The sequence below is a fragment of the Oncorhynchus tshawytscha genome, linkage group LG11 (assembly GCF_018296145.1).
Source record: "Oncorhynchus tshawytscha isolate Ot180627B linkage group LG11, Otsh_v2.0, whole genome shotgun sequence".
Taxonomy (NCBI): Eukaryota; Metazoa; Chordata; class Actinopteri; order Salmoniformes; family Salmonidae; genus Oncorhynchus; species Oncorhynchus tshawytscha.
Genome location: NC_056439.1, coordinates 23,966,992 through 23,982,109, shown reverse-complemented (window position 1 = coordinate 23,982,109; position 15,118 = coordinate 23,966,992). Strand labels below are relative to the sequence as shown.

Sequence of the window (15,118 nt, the reverse complement as noted above, 5' to 3'; positions counted from 1 at the left end):
ACTTGCCTTTACATTTTTTAAACTTGGGTCAAATGTTTTGGGTAGCCCTCCACAAGCTTCCCACAATAAGTTGGGTGAATTTTGGCCCATTCCTCCTGACAGAGCTGATGTAACTGAGTCAGGTTTGTAGGCCTCCTTGCTCGCACACGCCTTTTCAGTTCTGCCCACAAACTTTCTATAGGATTGAGGTCAGGGCTTTGTGATGGCCACTCCAATACCTTGACTTTGTTGTCCTTAAGCCATTTTGCCACAACTTTGGAAGTATGCTTGGAGTCATTGTCCATTTGGAAGACCCATTTGCGACCAAAATATAACTTCCTGACTGATGTCTTGAGATGTTGCTTCAATATATCCACATAATTTCCCTACCTCATGATGCCATCTATTTTGTGAAGTGCACCAGTCCCTCCTGCAGAAAAGCACTCCCACAACATGATGCTGCCACCCCCGTGCTTCACGGTTGGGATGGTGTTCTTTGGTTTGCAAGCCTTCCCCTTTTTCCTCCAAACATAACGATGGTCATTATGGCCAAACAGTTCAATTTTTGTTTCATCAAACCAGAGGACATTTCTCCAAAAAGTAGGATCTCTGTCCCCATGTGCAGTTGCAGACCATAGTCTAGCTTTTTTATGGCGGGTTTTGGAGCAGGGCCTTCTCCTTGCTGAGCGGCCTTTCAGGTTATGTCGACATAGGACTCATTTTACTGTGGATATAGATACTTTTGTACCCGTTTCCTCCAGCATCTTCACAAGGTCCTTTGCTGTCTCCTTCCTGAGCGGTATGACGGCTGCATGGTCCCATGGTGTTTATACTTGCGTACTATTGTTTGTACAGATGAACGTGGTACATTCAGGCATTTGGAATTTGCTCCCAAGGATGAACCAGACTTGTAGAGGTGTACACATTTTTTTCTGAGGTCTTGGCTGATTTCTTCTGATTTTCACATGATATCAAGCAAAGAAGCAAAGAGTTTGAAGGTAGGTTTGAAGGAGTTTGAAGGTAGGCCTTGAAATACATCCACAGGTACACCTCCAACTGACTCAAATTAAGTCACTTAGCCTATCAAAAGCTTCTAAAGGCATGACATAATTTCCCGGAATTTTCCAAGCTTTTTAACGTCACAGTCAACAGTGAGTTATAAGTGAAATAATCTGTCTGTAAACAATTGTTGGAGAAAGGACTTGTGTCATGCACAAAGTAAATGTCCTAACCGACTTGCCAAAACTATAGTTTGTTAACAAGAAATTTGTGGAGTGGTTGAAAAACTAGTTTTAATGACTCCAACCTAAGTGTATGTAAACTTTCAACTTGAACTGTATATACTGAGATCATGTGACACTTAGATTGCACACAGGTGGACTTTATTTAACTAATTATGTGACTTCTGAAGGTAAATTGGTTGCACCAGATCTTATTTAGGGGCTTCATAGCAAAGGGGGTGAATACATATGCACGCACCACTTTTCCATTTTATTTCTTTTTTTAAATTTGAGAAAAAAGCAATTTTTTTCACTTCACCAATTTGGACTATTTTGTGTGTCCATTACATGAAATCAAATAAAAATCCATTTAAATTACAGGTTGTAATGCAACAAAATAGGAAAAACGTAAAGGTGAATGAATACTTTTGCAAGGCACTGTACAACATCTCCTATGTACTTTCTGATAAACTCATTCACCGTATTGGTATGTGTCAAATTATTTGCTGAAGCTACTCTGAACATATCCCAGTCCGCGTGATCAAAACAATCTTGAAGCGTGGATTGCGATTGGTCAAACCAGCTTTGAATGGCCCTTACCACGGTGCTTCCGGTTTGAGTTTCTGCCTATAGGAGGGGAGGAGCAAGATGGAATCGTGGTTCAATTTGCCGAATGGGGGGCCTTTTTGCATTCCGGAAGGTAGTATAACAATGGTCGAGAGTTTTAGCAGAGCAAGTACAACAATCACTATGTTGATAGAATTTTGGGAGCCTTTCCTCAAATTTGCTTTGTTAAAATCCCCAGCTACAATAAATGCAGCCTCAGGATATACGGTTTCCATAAAGTCCAGTGAAGTTCGAGGGCCGTCGTGGTATTGGCTATTATTGACAAAATCATCTAATGACTAATTCAACACTTCAGGAATCTTCAGAGAGACCACAAGTTTTTGGAGGTTATCCACAGACGCATGACCAAGATCCACATCAGGAAGTTCCAACTGGGGGACCTCAACAATATACTACAGGAAGAACTGAAGGGCATGAGTTTCCTGTTGGCCAGAACTAAATCAAACATTACACTTAAAAGTAGAGAGCAACTAAAGTGAGAAAGAATTACATCAACACAACTGTTGTTAGAAAAACTAAACACAAATGAAAGTCATATCAGATGGTACACACTTGTAATTTTTATTTCAGAAAATCTCATTTGAACAACACTTCTGACAGTTTTCACAATAGTCAAATCTAGCTAGTCAAGTCCTTGTTTTGTATGTTTTAAAATTACAGTGCAATAAAATTATATAGATCTAATCAACACTTTCATTGTTATACATTTACAGGCATTCTATGAGCAGGCATGAAACAAATTCACGATTTCACTTGCTTACTATTCAACAGTGTATTTCCACAACAGAATTTATGGGGAAAAGGCAATTATAATTTCCATTTAAAAAACTTACAAGCAAAATAATTTAAATGCATCCACTTGTAACAATTAATATTAGGATATAGTGAACCATTGTATGTGCCTCTGGGCGTATGCACGTGTTCAGAGTTATTGGCACATTAGATTTAACTCAAGAAAACTTAACTTAAACTATTGGACAATCCAGAGACCTCAATCGATTTCAAAACAACAACCAAGGATATCGGCGATAAAAAGCAATCAAGGATGTTGAGCATAAAATATTAAAGAGTGAATATGTTTATACACAACATGTATAACAGCCTCAATGAGGAACAGTACATCTTAGGCCTTAGACAACAACATTGAAGTGTACACAAGCATCAACACAATAACATTCAATAATTTACAACACATATATGGAGCTTTATAGATTATAGACATACTGTATGTGCATAGGGTGATTGTTTTCCCACCTTAGTTGCATAAATATAATAAAATCTTCCGTCTCCCTGTGAGATGAACTCACACCATCAACCCTGCATGCAGCAGTCATCATACTACCATACTCAGAGGAGTCAGTAAAGACTATTGTCCATATGTCTATTGCACAACACCTTCTGAATTGATAGGTGGATATTAATCCCCACATCCCTCTATAATACTTCTAGTGGCCGTTGCCGCCTTCTGACAGAATCCGGCTAGGTTCAGTGAACCTGGCAGTGAGAAGGTAGAAGAGGGCAGGTCCAGGTACCAGGGCCAATAGAGGCAGGTCCTGCTCTAGTTTATCCAATCGGGAGATGGAGATGATGCCATACGCATGAAGGAGCCAATGACTGAAGAGCACCACCAACCTCTTTTTCTTGGCAATGAGATTCTTGAAAGACTATGGATAGGAGTAAACAAATAGGAAATTGGATATGTTCTAATACAATGATGTTGACTGATTGATCACAAATGTTAAGTAAATATAAAATAAGGAGTTTCTTACCTGTATTTCTGAGGCTGACATGTACACTGCCAGAGTAACCAGGGACAACACCAAAATAATGTATGGAAAAGCATAATCTGAAATAAACAGAAAATAAACAAAGTCATTGGAAGTCTGGAGAACTTCAGTTTTGGATTTTGCTTTTGAATGGGAGCGCTGGCTGTTAACACTCACATTTGATTTGCTCTGAGCAAAAATTATGTTTCCCCTCTGGAGGCATTCCCGTATTAGTTTTTTCTCCATGTTTTGTCCGTGTATTTTCCTACCACTAGCTTGTTGCAAGGCAGAAGAATTCAGAAACAACCTCTTTGGTGCTCCACCCATGCAAAATATTGGACTTATTTTTGTTTAATTATAAAAGGACTAGTTTTGCATTTCTTAACATTTTTAGTTTCTTAATTTTTGAAGGGCTAGTAAAGTATTAGAAAGACTGGAAAGATAGGCTGGTGAGTCAAATGGCAATCATTTAAAGAAAAATATTGAACCTTTAACTAGGCAAGTCAGTTAAGAACAAATTCTTATTTACAATGACGGCCTACCAGGGAACTGTGGGTTAACTGCCTTGTTTAGGGGCAAAACGACAGATTTTTACCTTGTCAGGTCAGGGATTCGATCCAGCAACCTTTCGGTTACTGGCCCGACGCTCTAACCACTAGGCTACCTGCTGCCCCACTAGGCTACCTGCCGCCGCCAAAACCCCTGGGTTCAAATCCGCCAATTCGCTGGATTTGAACCCAGGTCGACTCTGGCATCCATGTATGCCTGGTTCAGCTACATGTATGCCTGGGTCAGCTACTCTAACGTGTCACTAGTTTCCATGCATACTCCACCGTACTCCACAAATATTTATAGTCGTCCTGAAGAGAACTTCCTCAGTCCTTCAAACAGAACATAAGAATCCTGGGCTTCCAAGGCCACAAGACCTCTGGCCTTCAAGAGCGACTGAACATGCCGATTGGCAAGTGTGTTTTTCTGTTGCTAATTAGACATTTAAGATTTCTGTCTTGGAGGTGTGTAAAAAAAAAAAAGTGCAACGTGTTGTCTTATATAAACAAATTCAGAGCTTCTGGGCATGTCCTTCTCACTGTCTAGGCTATTGGATAGAGTGCAACCACTGCAGTTTTTCTCCCCATGTCAGTGGGGAAATGACATCAAATCAAAACCCAACCTCAATTTACCAGTTGTGACACACGGATGTTCCAAACTCTGTTATAGACGAGACTGACTTTATGACCAAAATTATCCTATTTACACCATTTCTGACTGACTGATGACATTTTAAAAGGGATTTGTTGCTTTTTAAAGGCAGCCGCTCTTCAAAAGAATGCATTTCACATAAATCAATTATGTAACAAGCAATACTATATAAATGCAAACTGGACTTAACCTGACTAGACCGAACCTGACTGGACCCTCATCTGAAAGCATACTCACAGAGGAGGCCGCCTCCCACAGCTTGCAGGACTGTCAGGATAGGGAAGAAGTAGAGAGCAGCGTAGATGCTCTTGAAGCGGTCAGATTTCCCCAGACCACAGGCAATCTTTTTGACCAGGAGTGGACGCAGGAGCATCATGAAAACCAGACAGAAGGCGTAGTAGATCAAAACCATAGTGTACCTGCGAACACATGATAAGCCATGTTATTCAATTAACAAAACAGCTCACATCACACTGTGCACAATGCTCTGAACATGCCAACCAATTTCATTTATACCATGCCATTGTTGAATACTCGTTTCTGAATGGCTTGAAGAGCATTCTAGAGCGTGCATTATTTCCCTATAACGCACGGTATATCATCACGGTAGAATTTAATGGCTATAGCTTTTGAAAGAGAAAGTCACATTGAAAAATGTATTGACATGTTGAAATCGACTTTCATAATAGCAAGCTAGGACTGATGGTTTGGTTAGCTAAACTACGGCAACTACTGTAGCTATCGAGTAAACTTGCTAGCTACTTCGGTGGATGTTGAACACATTTCTACCTGCAAATGAACACATTTCTAGCGGCAAATGTGTTCAATTATAGCCATGGTATAAAAAGGACAATCAACTTAGAGTTCTATGCTTTCTCTGGAAAATAATGCAACTCCGTTGAAGGTTAGTTCCACTCTGCTAGCACGTTGTGGAATACACCTTCCACGTCGTTCATTATTTTCAATAGAAGGCATAGCCCCTTGCTGATTATCTCTTACATGTTCAACTCATTGCCAATTCATATCAGTTCATTAGGAGACAGTTGAGACAGAGATTGAACTTAATACTGGACTAAAAAGCTATTTCAACATGCTTTTGGTCCAGGACTGGCTGTGAAAGCAGCCCTACAAGTGCAAAGTGTATAGGTCCAATTCATGACGTGGACAACATAGGCATAGGCTACTCACAGGGGAAAGACTGCTTCCTGTGTGCAGTGTAGAGTTGTGACATAGTCTGGGCTGGGGTTGTACAGCATGGTGTACCAGTCTGACAGCATCTGGACTCTGCAGGACCTGATAGACAGCAGACCCACTGGGTCGTTGACCAGTAGAGTCAGCACAGCCGCAGCGCTGCACTCAAACAGGGCAGTTATGTGTTGGAAGAGGGCACTGGAGCTGCAGAAAAATATACATAATATCAGAAACATTAAAGCGAGTTACCAAGTAGGCTACTACAGGACAATGTTAAAATCCTCCTTTCAAAAAGCACCGCCGCAGTAAATGTCACAATATGCAGCCTATTGGCCATGGGTTATGGTGACCAAATACATCATTGGTTATGTCTGCAGTAATTTGGCCTGAATGTGAGGCATTACCTTTTCTTTCCAGAATACCACTCAATGAAGAACCAGTGTAGAACCAGTGGCAGCATTGCCATGAAGCCCAGGTACAGCCAGTCATAAAGTTCTGGGGATTCTGTACACTTCTCACAGATCTTCTGCATGCTAGTCCTCTCTCCTCTGGGACATACCTGATCATTCAACTACATTTTAGTGTGTGGGCATAGCCTACTACTAGGTTACGGAAACATAGCTAGTGTTACAGTAGCTACAGTAGAATGCCATTTCAACAGCCTTGCTAGATCGATGACGTTTGTTAACATTCAGCTGGAGCTACTCACCCCACATTCTCCATCAAAGGAGCCATTTATTAACGTCTTGCCGCAATACAGTCCCGGACAAGTTGAACTCATAGCTACTGCTGTAATGAAGCCAGGAGTAAGTAATACAACAAGACAGTTATTGACAATACTGCAGACGTCTATATGTACTTTAGCATAATAGCTAGCTAACAACTAACAAGTAACGCTAGCTAATAGTTAGCTAGCTAGAACAGCTAACTACCTAACGTTAGCTAGCTATAGTGGCTTGTCTGGCTTAGGCAACAGGACGTTAAAGCCATCATTGTGCAGACAATGTAGCCACATACCCATGTTATTAGTCAACCTCCATACGATTAAGCGTTAATACATTACTTAGTGGAATATGTTTATGACGTATCCAACGATTTAATTTCTGCTAAATCAAGCGATCAGCCTGAAGTTGCTTCTTCATCTATTATAATATTATGGTAGTCCGCAAACAAACGTTAGAAGTACATGCCGCCACCTACTGTACTGGAGTGTGTAGTCAATCACAGTTTACAGACTAAATTCATAAAGAAACAAACATTAAGAGAAACTAAACCCTCCTATCTTAATCCTGTACTACTAAGAAAATAAAAAAGAGCCCTTCTAACAAACCCTCCCACATTCCTCAAATCCCTTCCAACCCCCTCATCCCCATCCAACCTCAATAATCCTGCACATCAATCCTCTTCCACATAGGCCTACCAGTATTTACAACAATACAACAACACATGCTTCACTGTTTCATCAACCACTCCATACACAAACCATTTGCATGCTTGCCAACCAGATATAATGAATTGTTCAATGTACAATGTCCTAGACGCAGTTGAGCAGACTCTCTTCCTTCCTTGTCTGACCCTTGAATCTTGGTTCACCAACCTTTCTTTGGAAGGCATATAAATGCAGGTCCTTGGGCTCTGTCGCACCGTTTCTATCATAATGGTCTCTAATATCGCATCACCTCTAATATTAATTATATCTTGTTTTAAAGCCCTTTGGGCTACCTGGTCTACTATTTCACTCCCAAGTAGACCCAGCAGAATCTCACTACTACACCCAGTACCGAAGGCTTCTGCTAGAGATCCCAAATCGAGCAAAGTGGACAAATGCTGATCAAATGTTAAAACACATGATGATTAAAATGTATTTATTTTAATTATTTTACAGACACACAATATGTTCATATAATATAAAAGATAAGATAAACATGTTCCAAGTAGCCTATGTGTCATGAGTAGGGTAGATAGAGAGAGGTCATGAGCTCCTGAATTCTTCTGCAAAAAAATTGAATCAGAGTTGGATAAACATAGATAAACTTGGATTTTTTCACAAGGACTTATACAGGATACTACTACTACTACTACTACTACTACAAAACCTTCACTCCAAATCCAAATTCTAAACCTAAAAACTTGATTTTGGACAAAATTACCCAGAATGATTCTTACTACTAAGGACTATCAAGAAAACACTGGCAAACCAAAACCTGCAGAAGAAACACAGCAGAAACCTGGAAATACCATCCAACCAAAAACTGAGTGAGTAATGTTCAGTCTGAACCTACCTCTGAAGCCAAAAAGTAAGATATAATAACCTTTAGGTAATTTTGGTATATAAAGCTAAGTTAATAAGCCTACTAAGCTACCTTGGATCTGTTGTCAGAGGACAGACTAGAGTCTCCCAGCCGCATCATGATTCATACGTGCACAAACGACGTAAGGGGCCAGCAGGAAAGGGTGGACAGCACTCAAGGGAGTGATTGAAAAAGCTTCTTCCACTTTCCCTAACACACGAGTGGTCATCTCCACCCTGCTACCACAGAAGTACTTTCACCCTGCCAACATACAACGGGTGGATGCAAGCATGTCCTGGGACTGTGCCTCAAAACCTAACTTCTATCTGGCCACCACTCCACTCGAGAATTGAACAGCCTTTATGACCAGGTCCATCTCCACAAGGCAGCAGTCCCAACTTTTGCCAGGACCTGAAGGACATCACCCTCAACCGCAGCCCCAGCAGGTCCCTGCAGGAAGGACCTCAACATGACAGCCGCACATATGCCCAGGCCATGAGCAGAGCAACAGGCCCAACCACCACTAATACACCCGCCCAAGCCCCATCCTGAGACCTAAGAGGTATGTATCAGATGCTCAACATGCTCTGCTCACACCTACTGTAATGGTCCGAACCTAAACCACACGAAAACAACACTAGACGCTATGGAAGACAAAACTTTTATTATCTCATCCTGGAATATATAAGGTCATCCATCTGCCTTTGGCCTAAAGATTAGGAATACAGACTTCATGAAAGAAATCGGAAATAAAGACATTGTCATCCTACAATAAATATGTTATAGAGGAGATGGACACTGGTTGCCCTCTAGGTTACAGAGAGTTGGTAGTCCCACCCACCAAACTACCAGGTGTGAAACAGGGAGGAGACTCAGAGGGTATGTTAATTTAGTATAGAGCATACCTAAACCAATCTATTAAATTAGTCAAAACAGGGACATTTTACATCTGGCTAGAAATTAATCAGGAAATTATCTCAACAGAGAAACATTTCCTTGTGTGCCACCTATATTGCCTCCATTAATAGAGTCCCCATACTTTAACAATGACAGTTTCTCCATCCTACAGGGGAAGATCAACAATTTATAGGCCAAGGGATATGTACTAGTCTGTGTTGACCTAAATGCCAGAACTGGACAAGAACCTCTTATTTTTCTTAAAACTACATGGATGGTTACAGTGCCAATTTTAGCGTGTAAATCTTGGTGGTGCATAAAAAAAGCCACTACACAACACAACCCTAAACATTACATTAATTGCGCTATAACGGTGCCAAACACGCGCGAGTGGTGTGGGTGCAATAATTGAATAACATAGATTCCTACATTTATTTTTCAACGCTAGCGGTGTAGTCAGGGTATAAATGGCACATAGAGGTTAAATTTTTTTTAAACCTATTTAACTAGACAAGTCAGATAAGAAAAAAGTATTATTTACAATGACAGCCTACCGGGGAATTATTTACAATGACAGCCTACCGGGGAACAGTGGGTTAATTGCCTCGTTCAGGGGCAGAACAACAGATTTTTACCTTGCCAGCTCCGGGATCCCCTTTCGGGAACTGGCCCAACACTCTAACCACTAGTCTACCTGCCGCCCGGGTAAAGATACAGATTGTACACAAGCAAGGCTGGGAATGTGAGATAGGCTACAGGATTACAATCAGGCAAGAACTGCAAACAGGAGCACTTGTCTACTGGGAATGGGACACCCCAAACTTTACTGCTCCGGACAACAGCTCTTGGACGAGTTTAACGCTAGAAATAGTCACCATAGTCCCGAGGTTACACAGTGTTTTCACAAAGGCCACTCTCGAAAACCTTACGGGTGGAGACGAGGAGTACCAATAACACACACCAGTACAGAGAGAAGAAGGGAACTCGGTCCTCCAGGGCATCACGGTGGCAGCTCAAGCCTTTGTGCTCCTGGCCATCTTCCTCCTCTCTAGTTTAGGGAATTGTGCGGTGGCGATTGTCATAATCAAACATGGCAGCTGAGAACGGTTACCAATGCTTTCATCATGTCCCTTTCACTGTCTGATTTCTTGAAGGTCGTTCTTTTTTTTTTTACCGTTCTTGTTCATGATGCTCTTCAGCAAATATGGTGTGTGGATATTTGGACACGGCTTTTGCGTCGCCAACGGGTTCTTCAACACAGCAAATTGGACAGTTTTATCTAGCTTGGTTTTCAGTGTAACATTTCTAGTGTTGATTCAGGAGTTAAATTAACTTAACACTCAGTGGTGTAAAATAACCCCAGTGTTGGTGTTAATAACTAGAGTTGAGTGTGTCATCTTTACTTTGTGTAAAGTAAAAAACCACAACCGTCCTCTATTGCAGGTTGATTTTCAGAAATGTTTGTTTTTGCATGTACAGTTGAAGTCGGAAGTTTACATACACCTTAGCCAAATACATTTCAACTCAGTTTTTCACAATTCCTGACATTCAACCCTAGTAACAATTCCCTGTTTTAGGTCAGTTACGATCACCACTTTATTTTAAGAATGTGAAATGTCAGAATAATAACAGAGAATGATTTATATCAGCTTTTATTTCTTTCATCACATTCCCAATGGGTCAGAAGTTGACATACACTTAATAAGTATTTGGTAGCATTGCCTTTAAATTGTTTAACTTTGGTCAAACGTTATGGGTAGCCTTCCACAAGCTTCCAATAATACGTTGGGTGAATTTTGGCCCATTCCTCCTGACAGAGGTGGTGTAACTGAGTCAGGTTTGTAGGCCTCCTTGCTCGCACACGCTTTTTCAGTTCTGCCCACACATTCTCTAGGATTGAGGTCAGGGCTTTGTGATGGCCACTCCAATACCTTGACTTTGTTGTCCTTAAGCCATTTTGCCACAACTTTGGAAGTATGCTTAGGGTCATTGTCCATTTGGAAGACCCATTTGCGACCAAGCTTTTAACTTCCTGACTGATGTCTTGAGATGTTGCTTCAATATATCCACATCATTTTCTTTCCTCATGATGCCATCTATTTTGTGAATTGCACCAGTCCCTCCTGCAGGAAAGCACCCCCACAACATGATGCTGCCACCCCCGTGCTTCACGGTTGGGATGGTGTTCTTTGGCTTGCAAGCCTCCCCCTTTTTACTTCAAACATAACAATGGTCATTCTGGCCAAACAGTTATATTTTTGTTTCATCAGACCAGAGGACATTTCTCCAAAAAGTACAATCTTTGTCCCCATGTGCAGTTGCAAACTGTAGTTTGGCTTTTTTATGGCGGTTTTGGAGCAGTGGCTTCTTCCTTGCTGAGCGGCCTTCAGGTTACGACGATATAGGACGCGTTTTACTGTGGATATAGATACTTTTGTACCCATTTTCTCCAGCAACTTCACAAGGTCCTTTGCTGTTGTTCTGGGATTGATTTGCACTTTTCGCACCAAAGTACGTTCATCTCTAGGAGACAGAACACGTCTCCTTCCTGAGAGGTATGACGGCTGTGTGGTCCCATGGTGTTTATACTTGCGTACTATTGTTTGTACAGATGAACGTGGTACCTTCAGGCATTTGAATATTGCTCCCAAGGATGAACCAGACTTATGGAGGTCTACAAAACAAATTCTGAGGTCTTGGCTGATTTCTTTTGATTTTCCCATAATGTCAAGGAAAGATGCACTGAGTTTAAAGGTAGGCCTTGAAATACATCCCCAGGTACACCCCCAATTGACTCAAATGATGTCAATTAGCCTATCAGAAGCTTCTAAAGCCATGACATCATTTTCTGGAATTATCCAAGCTGTTTAAGGCAGAGTCAACTTAGTGTATGTAAACTTCTGACCCATTGGAATTGTGATACAGTGAATTCTAAGTGAAATAATCTGTCTGTAAACAATTGTTGGAAAAATTACTTGTGTCATGCACAAAGTAGATGTCCTAAACGACTTGCCAAAACTATAGTTTGTTAACAATTTGTGGAGTGGTTGAAAAACGAGTTAATGACTCCAACCTAAGTGTAGGTAAACTTCCGACTTCAACTCTACATTGACTGGTTGTATAATCTTATGCTACACAAAGATCAAACATACATTTTTCTAAACTAATCCAATCTGTAAGTAGTTGGACTTTATTTTGTCCCCATTACTGTTACCGAGATGTTTGTTCCAGTTTAGTAGCTTTAGGTAGTCCCATCATTCAATCTTCCATACTATGGCAGACATTCTGAATGCAGGTAGCGGGTGATTAAAAGTACCAATTGTTGAACATCCTCACTCTGGCTGGATTCCAATAGGAATTACATATCACTTTGCAAACCAGCATTATGTGACTTGCAGGCCTGATGTGGCCTGTAAACCTGGAGTTTCCGAACACCAGATTTTATGATATATGCAAAATTGTCATACAAAAATATATTTTTTAAAGGCTAATAAGGCTGCTTGAACCATTCATAGATGGTTCTAGGAAGAACACTTCAAATAGAAAATAATTATCTGCAAAACCCTTCATAGAGAGATAACCATTTACAGGGGATTCTATGAAGTACCCTACATAGTGTAGCACCGAAAAGTGTTACCCTATGGGAACAAAATGAAGAACCCTATATGTTTCTAGCACCTTTTTTCCCTAAGAGTGTACAAAACAAGCTGTGAGTTGAATTTTGTTTTATTGGTGATCAGTTGATAAATAATATTTTGACTTTTCAAACATTTAGAGCACCTGCTCTTTCCATGACATAGACTGACCAGGTGAATTCAATTGAAAGCTATGATCCTATATTGATGTCACTTGTTAAATCCACTTCAGTCAGTGGAGATGAAGGGGGAACAGGTTAAAAAAAATTTTTTTTACCTTGACACGGATTGTGTATGGGTGCCATTCAGAGGGTGAATGGGCATGACAAAAGATTGAAATGCCTTTGAACGGGGTATGGTAGTAGGTGCAATGCTGCTGGGGTTTTCACACTCAACAGAAAATAAGGTCTGAGGTTAACACAGGTTTAAGACAACTTATACATTTTGTTCTATGAGATAATATCAGTCAGTTAACATGACCGTTATGAATTATGAAGCCTTTTTGTGCTTTATGTGATTTTGACTACATAAATCCTTAAAAATGTACTAAGTGACGTTAGCTGATGAAGATTCTCTCATGTGTTTACCACAGACCTTTATTTTTGGCGTTCATTCATTTCCCCATAGGTTTTGGCCAAGGAGCCATGGCGGAGTTAGTGCCTACAAAAAGACGTCATTACTATTGCTGTCTATGTTGCCAGAGGTTTTATCAGTCCCTACTCACAATGCTTTCTGAATTGAATAGTACCCAAAGTAATACAATTAACAAGCAAATTTGTGCCCTCAAAGAATGTCTTGAAAACATGGAAATGGAACCCAAAAAATAGATACTTTTGCACATTGGCCACCAGAGGATGCTCCTTACTATAACTCTGAGATGAATACCAGTCTTTATTTCTGGAAAACAGAAATACAGTTTAATACAATCCGAGATGAATTACTGGTTGTAGTTTTGGCTTGTAAACATTAAAAAAACAGATTCAACAGATAATTAACATTCAAGTTTATTACTTTAGTTTCGAAATAGAAAGTTGTTTAAATAATAATAAAGCTGTATTGAAAGAATCCACATACATCAGACATGCTATCACACAGTTAAGTAAGGAGGGTGTTGGTAGAAATGTGAACAAAGGTTTGAGAAAAGGTTTTACTAATTGGGGCAGACAAAATAACTGAAATCTTTCTGCTGTACATGTTATAGTGAGGAATAGCCCATGGTCTTGACTCTCAGTTCCATTCCATTACATTACACACATTGGATGAAGGCGTCTTCTGTACAGGGGAGTTTTGTTAAGAGCCCCGACGCTGAATCTGAACAATAACGCATCGCTTGCGGTACGGCTTTGGAAGCATAAGGACCTTATGTTATAGATGAGCAAAAAAAGGTTCAATTGATACAGACCTTGATAGGGTTAGGGTTCCCACACGGCCATATCTCTGTTACAGCGCTTGTTTTTCGGAAAACAGACGGAAGAGGCAACCACCTGTGCTAATTACAGAAGACGGTGCTCGTAACACCTGTGTAAGCGTAGTTCGGGAAGTGTCGTTTTGTCAGATGAAGGCACCCATAGCTGGATCTGTGCAAAACTGCTACAGTAAGTGTATATTTTTTATTTGAAGGATTCTTTCTGATGAAAGATAAGGGCCGTATGTTTCGAAAGCCACATCGCAAGCAATGATTAACGTTTGTAGTTCAAATGAGCCACTCATGGGCGAAGCTAATGGCTGAAAACTGTAGGGAGAAGGAAGACTGCCGCCTAGATTTTTTGAGAGTCAAGTGAGGTGACACTGGAACGGGCATACAGTATGTACATAATATACACATACAGTACCAGTCAAAAGTTTGGACACAGCTACTCGTTCCATGCTTTTTTCTTTATTTGTACTATTGTCTACATTGTAGAATAATCAAAACTATTAAATAACATATGGAATCGTGTAGTAACCAAAAAAAAAACGTTAAACAAATCAAATATATATTTTATATTTGAGATTCTTCAAAGTAGCCACCCTTTGCCTTAATGACGATCTTGGCATTCTCTCAACCAGCTTCATGAGGTAGTCACCTGGAATACATTTCAATGAAACATGTTTGCCTTCTTAAAAGTACATTTGTGGAATTTCTTTCCTTCTTTATGCGTTTGAGCCAATCAGTTGTTTTGTGACAAGGTAGGGGTGTTATACAGAAGATAGCCCTATTTGGTAAAAGACCAAGTCCATATTATGGCAAGAACAGCCCAAATAAGCAAAGAGAAAGGTCAGTCAATGCGGAACATTATGAACTTTGCATGTTTCTTCAAATGCAGCTGCAA

At 40.3% G+C, this 15,118-nt stretch overlaps 1 protein-coding gene across 3 annotated transcripts; it reads right to left on the bottom strand.

The window, feature by feature from the left end:
* Positions 1 to 2,366: 2,366 nt before the first annotated feature.
* Positions 2,367 to 7,145, bottom strand: LOC112244940 (JNK1/MAPK8-associated membrane protein). 3 transcript variants are annotated; one of them, XM_024412829.2, is made up of 7 exons: positions 7,001 to 7,145; positions 6,693 to 6,772; positions 6,388 to 6,542; positions 5,981 to 6,187; positions 5,030 to 5,211; positions 3,596 to 3,672; positions 2,367 to 3,490 (listed from the first exon to the last, which is right to left on the bottom strand). In XM_024412829.2, the coding sequence occupies exons 1-7, from the start codon at positions 7,002 to 7,004 to the stop codon at positions 3,272 to 3,274; spliced, it is 924 nt and encodes a 307-aa protein (XP_024268597.1). In that variant the 5' UTR covers positions 7,005 to 7,145; the 3' UTR covers positions 2,367 to 3,271. The 3 variants fall into 3 exon arrangements, with proteins under 3 accessions (XP_024268597.1, XP_024268598.1, XP_024268599.1); XM_024412830.2 differs by having other exon boundaries at positions 6,693 to 6,769; positions 7,001 to 7,139; XM_024412831.2 differs by having other exon boundaries at positions 7,047 to 7,135.
* Positions 7,146 to 15,118: the final 7,973 nt, after the last annotated feature.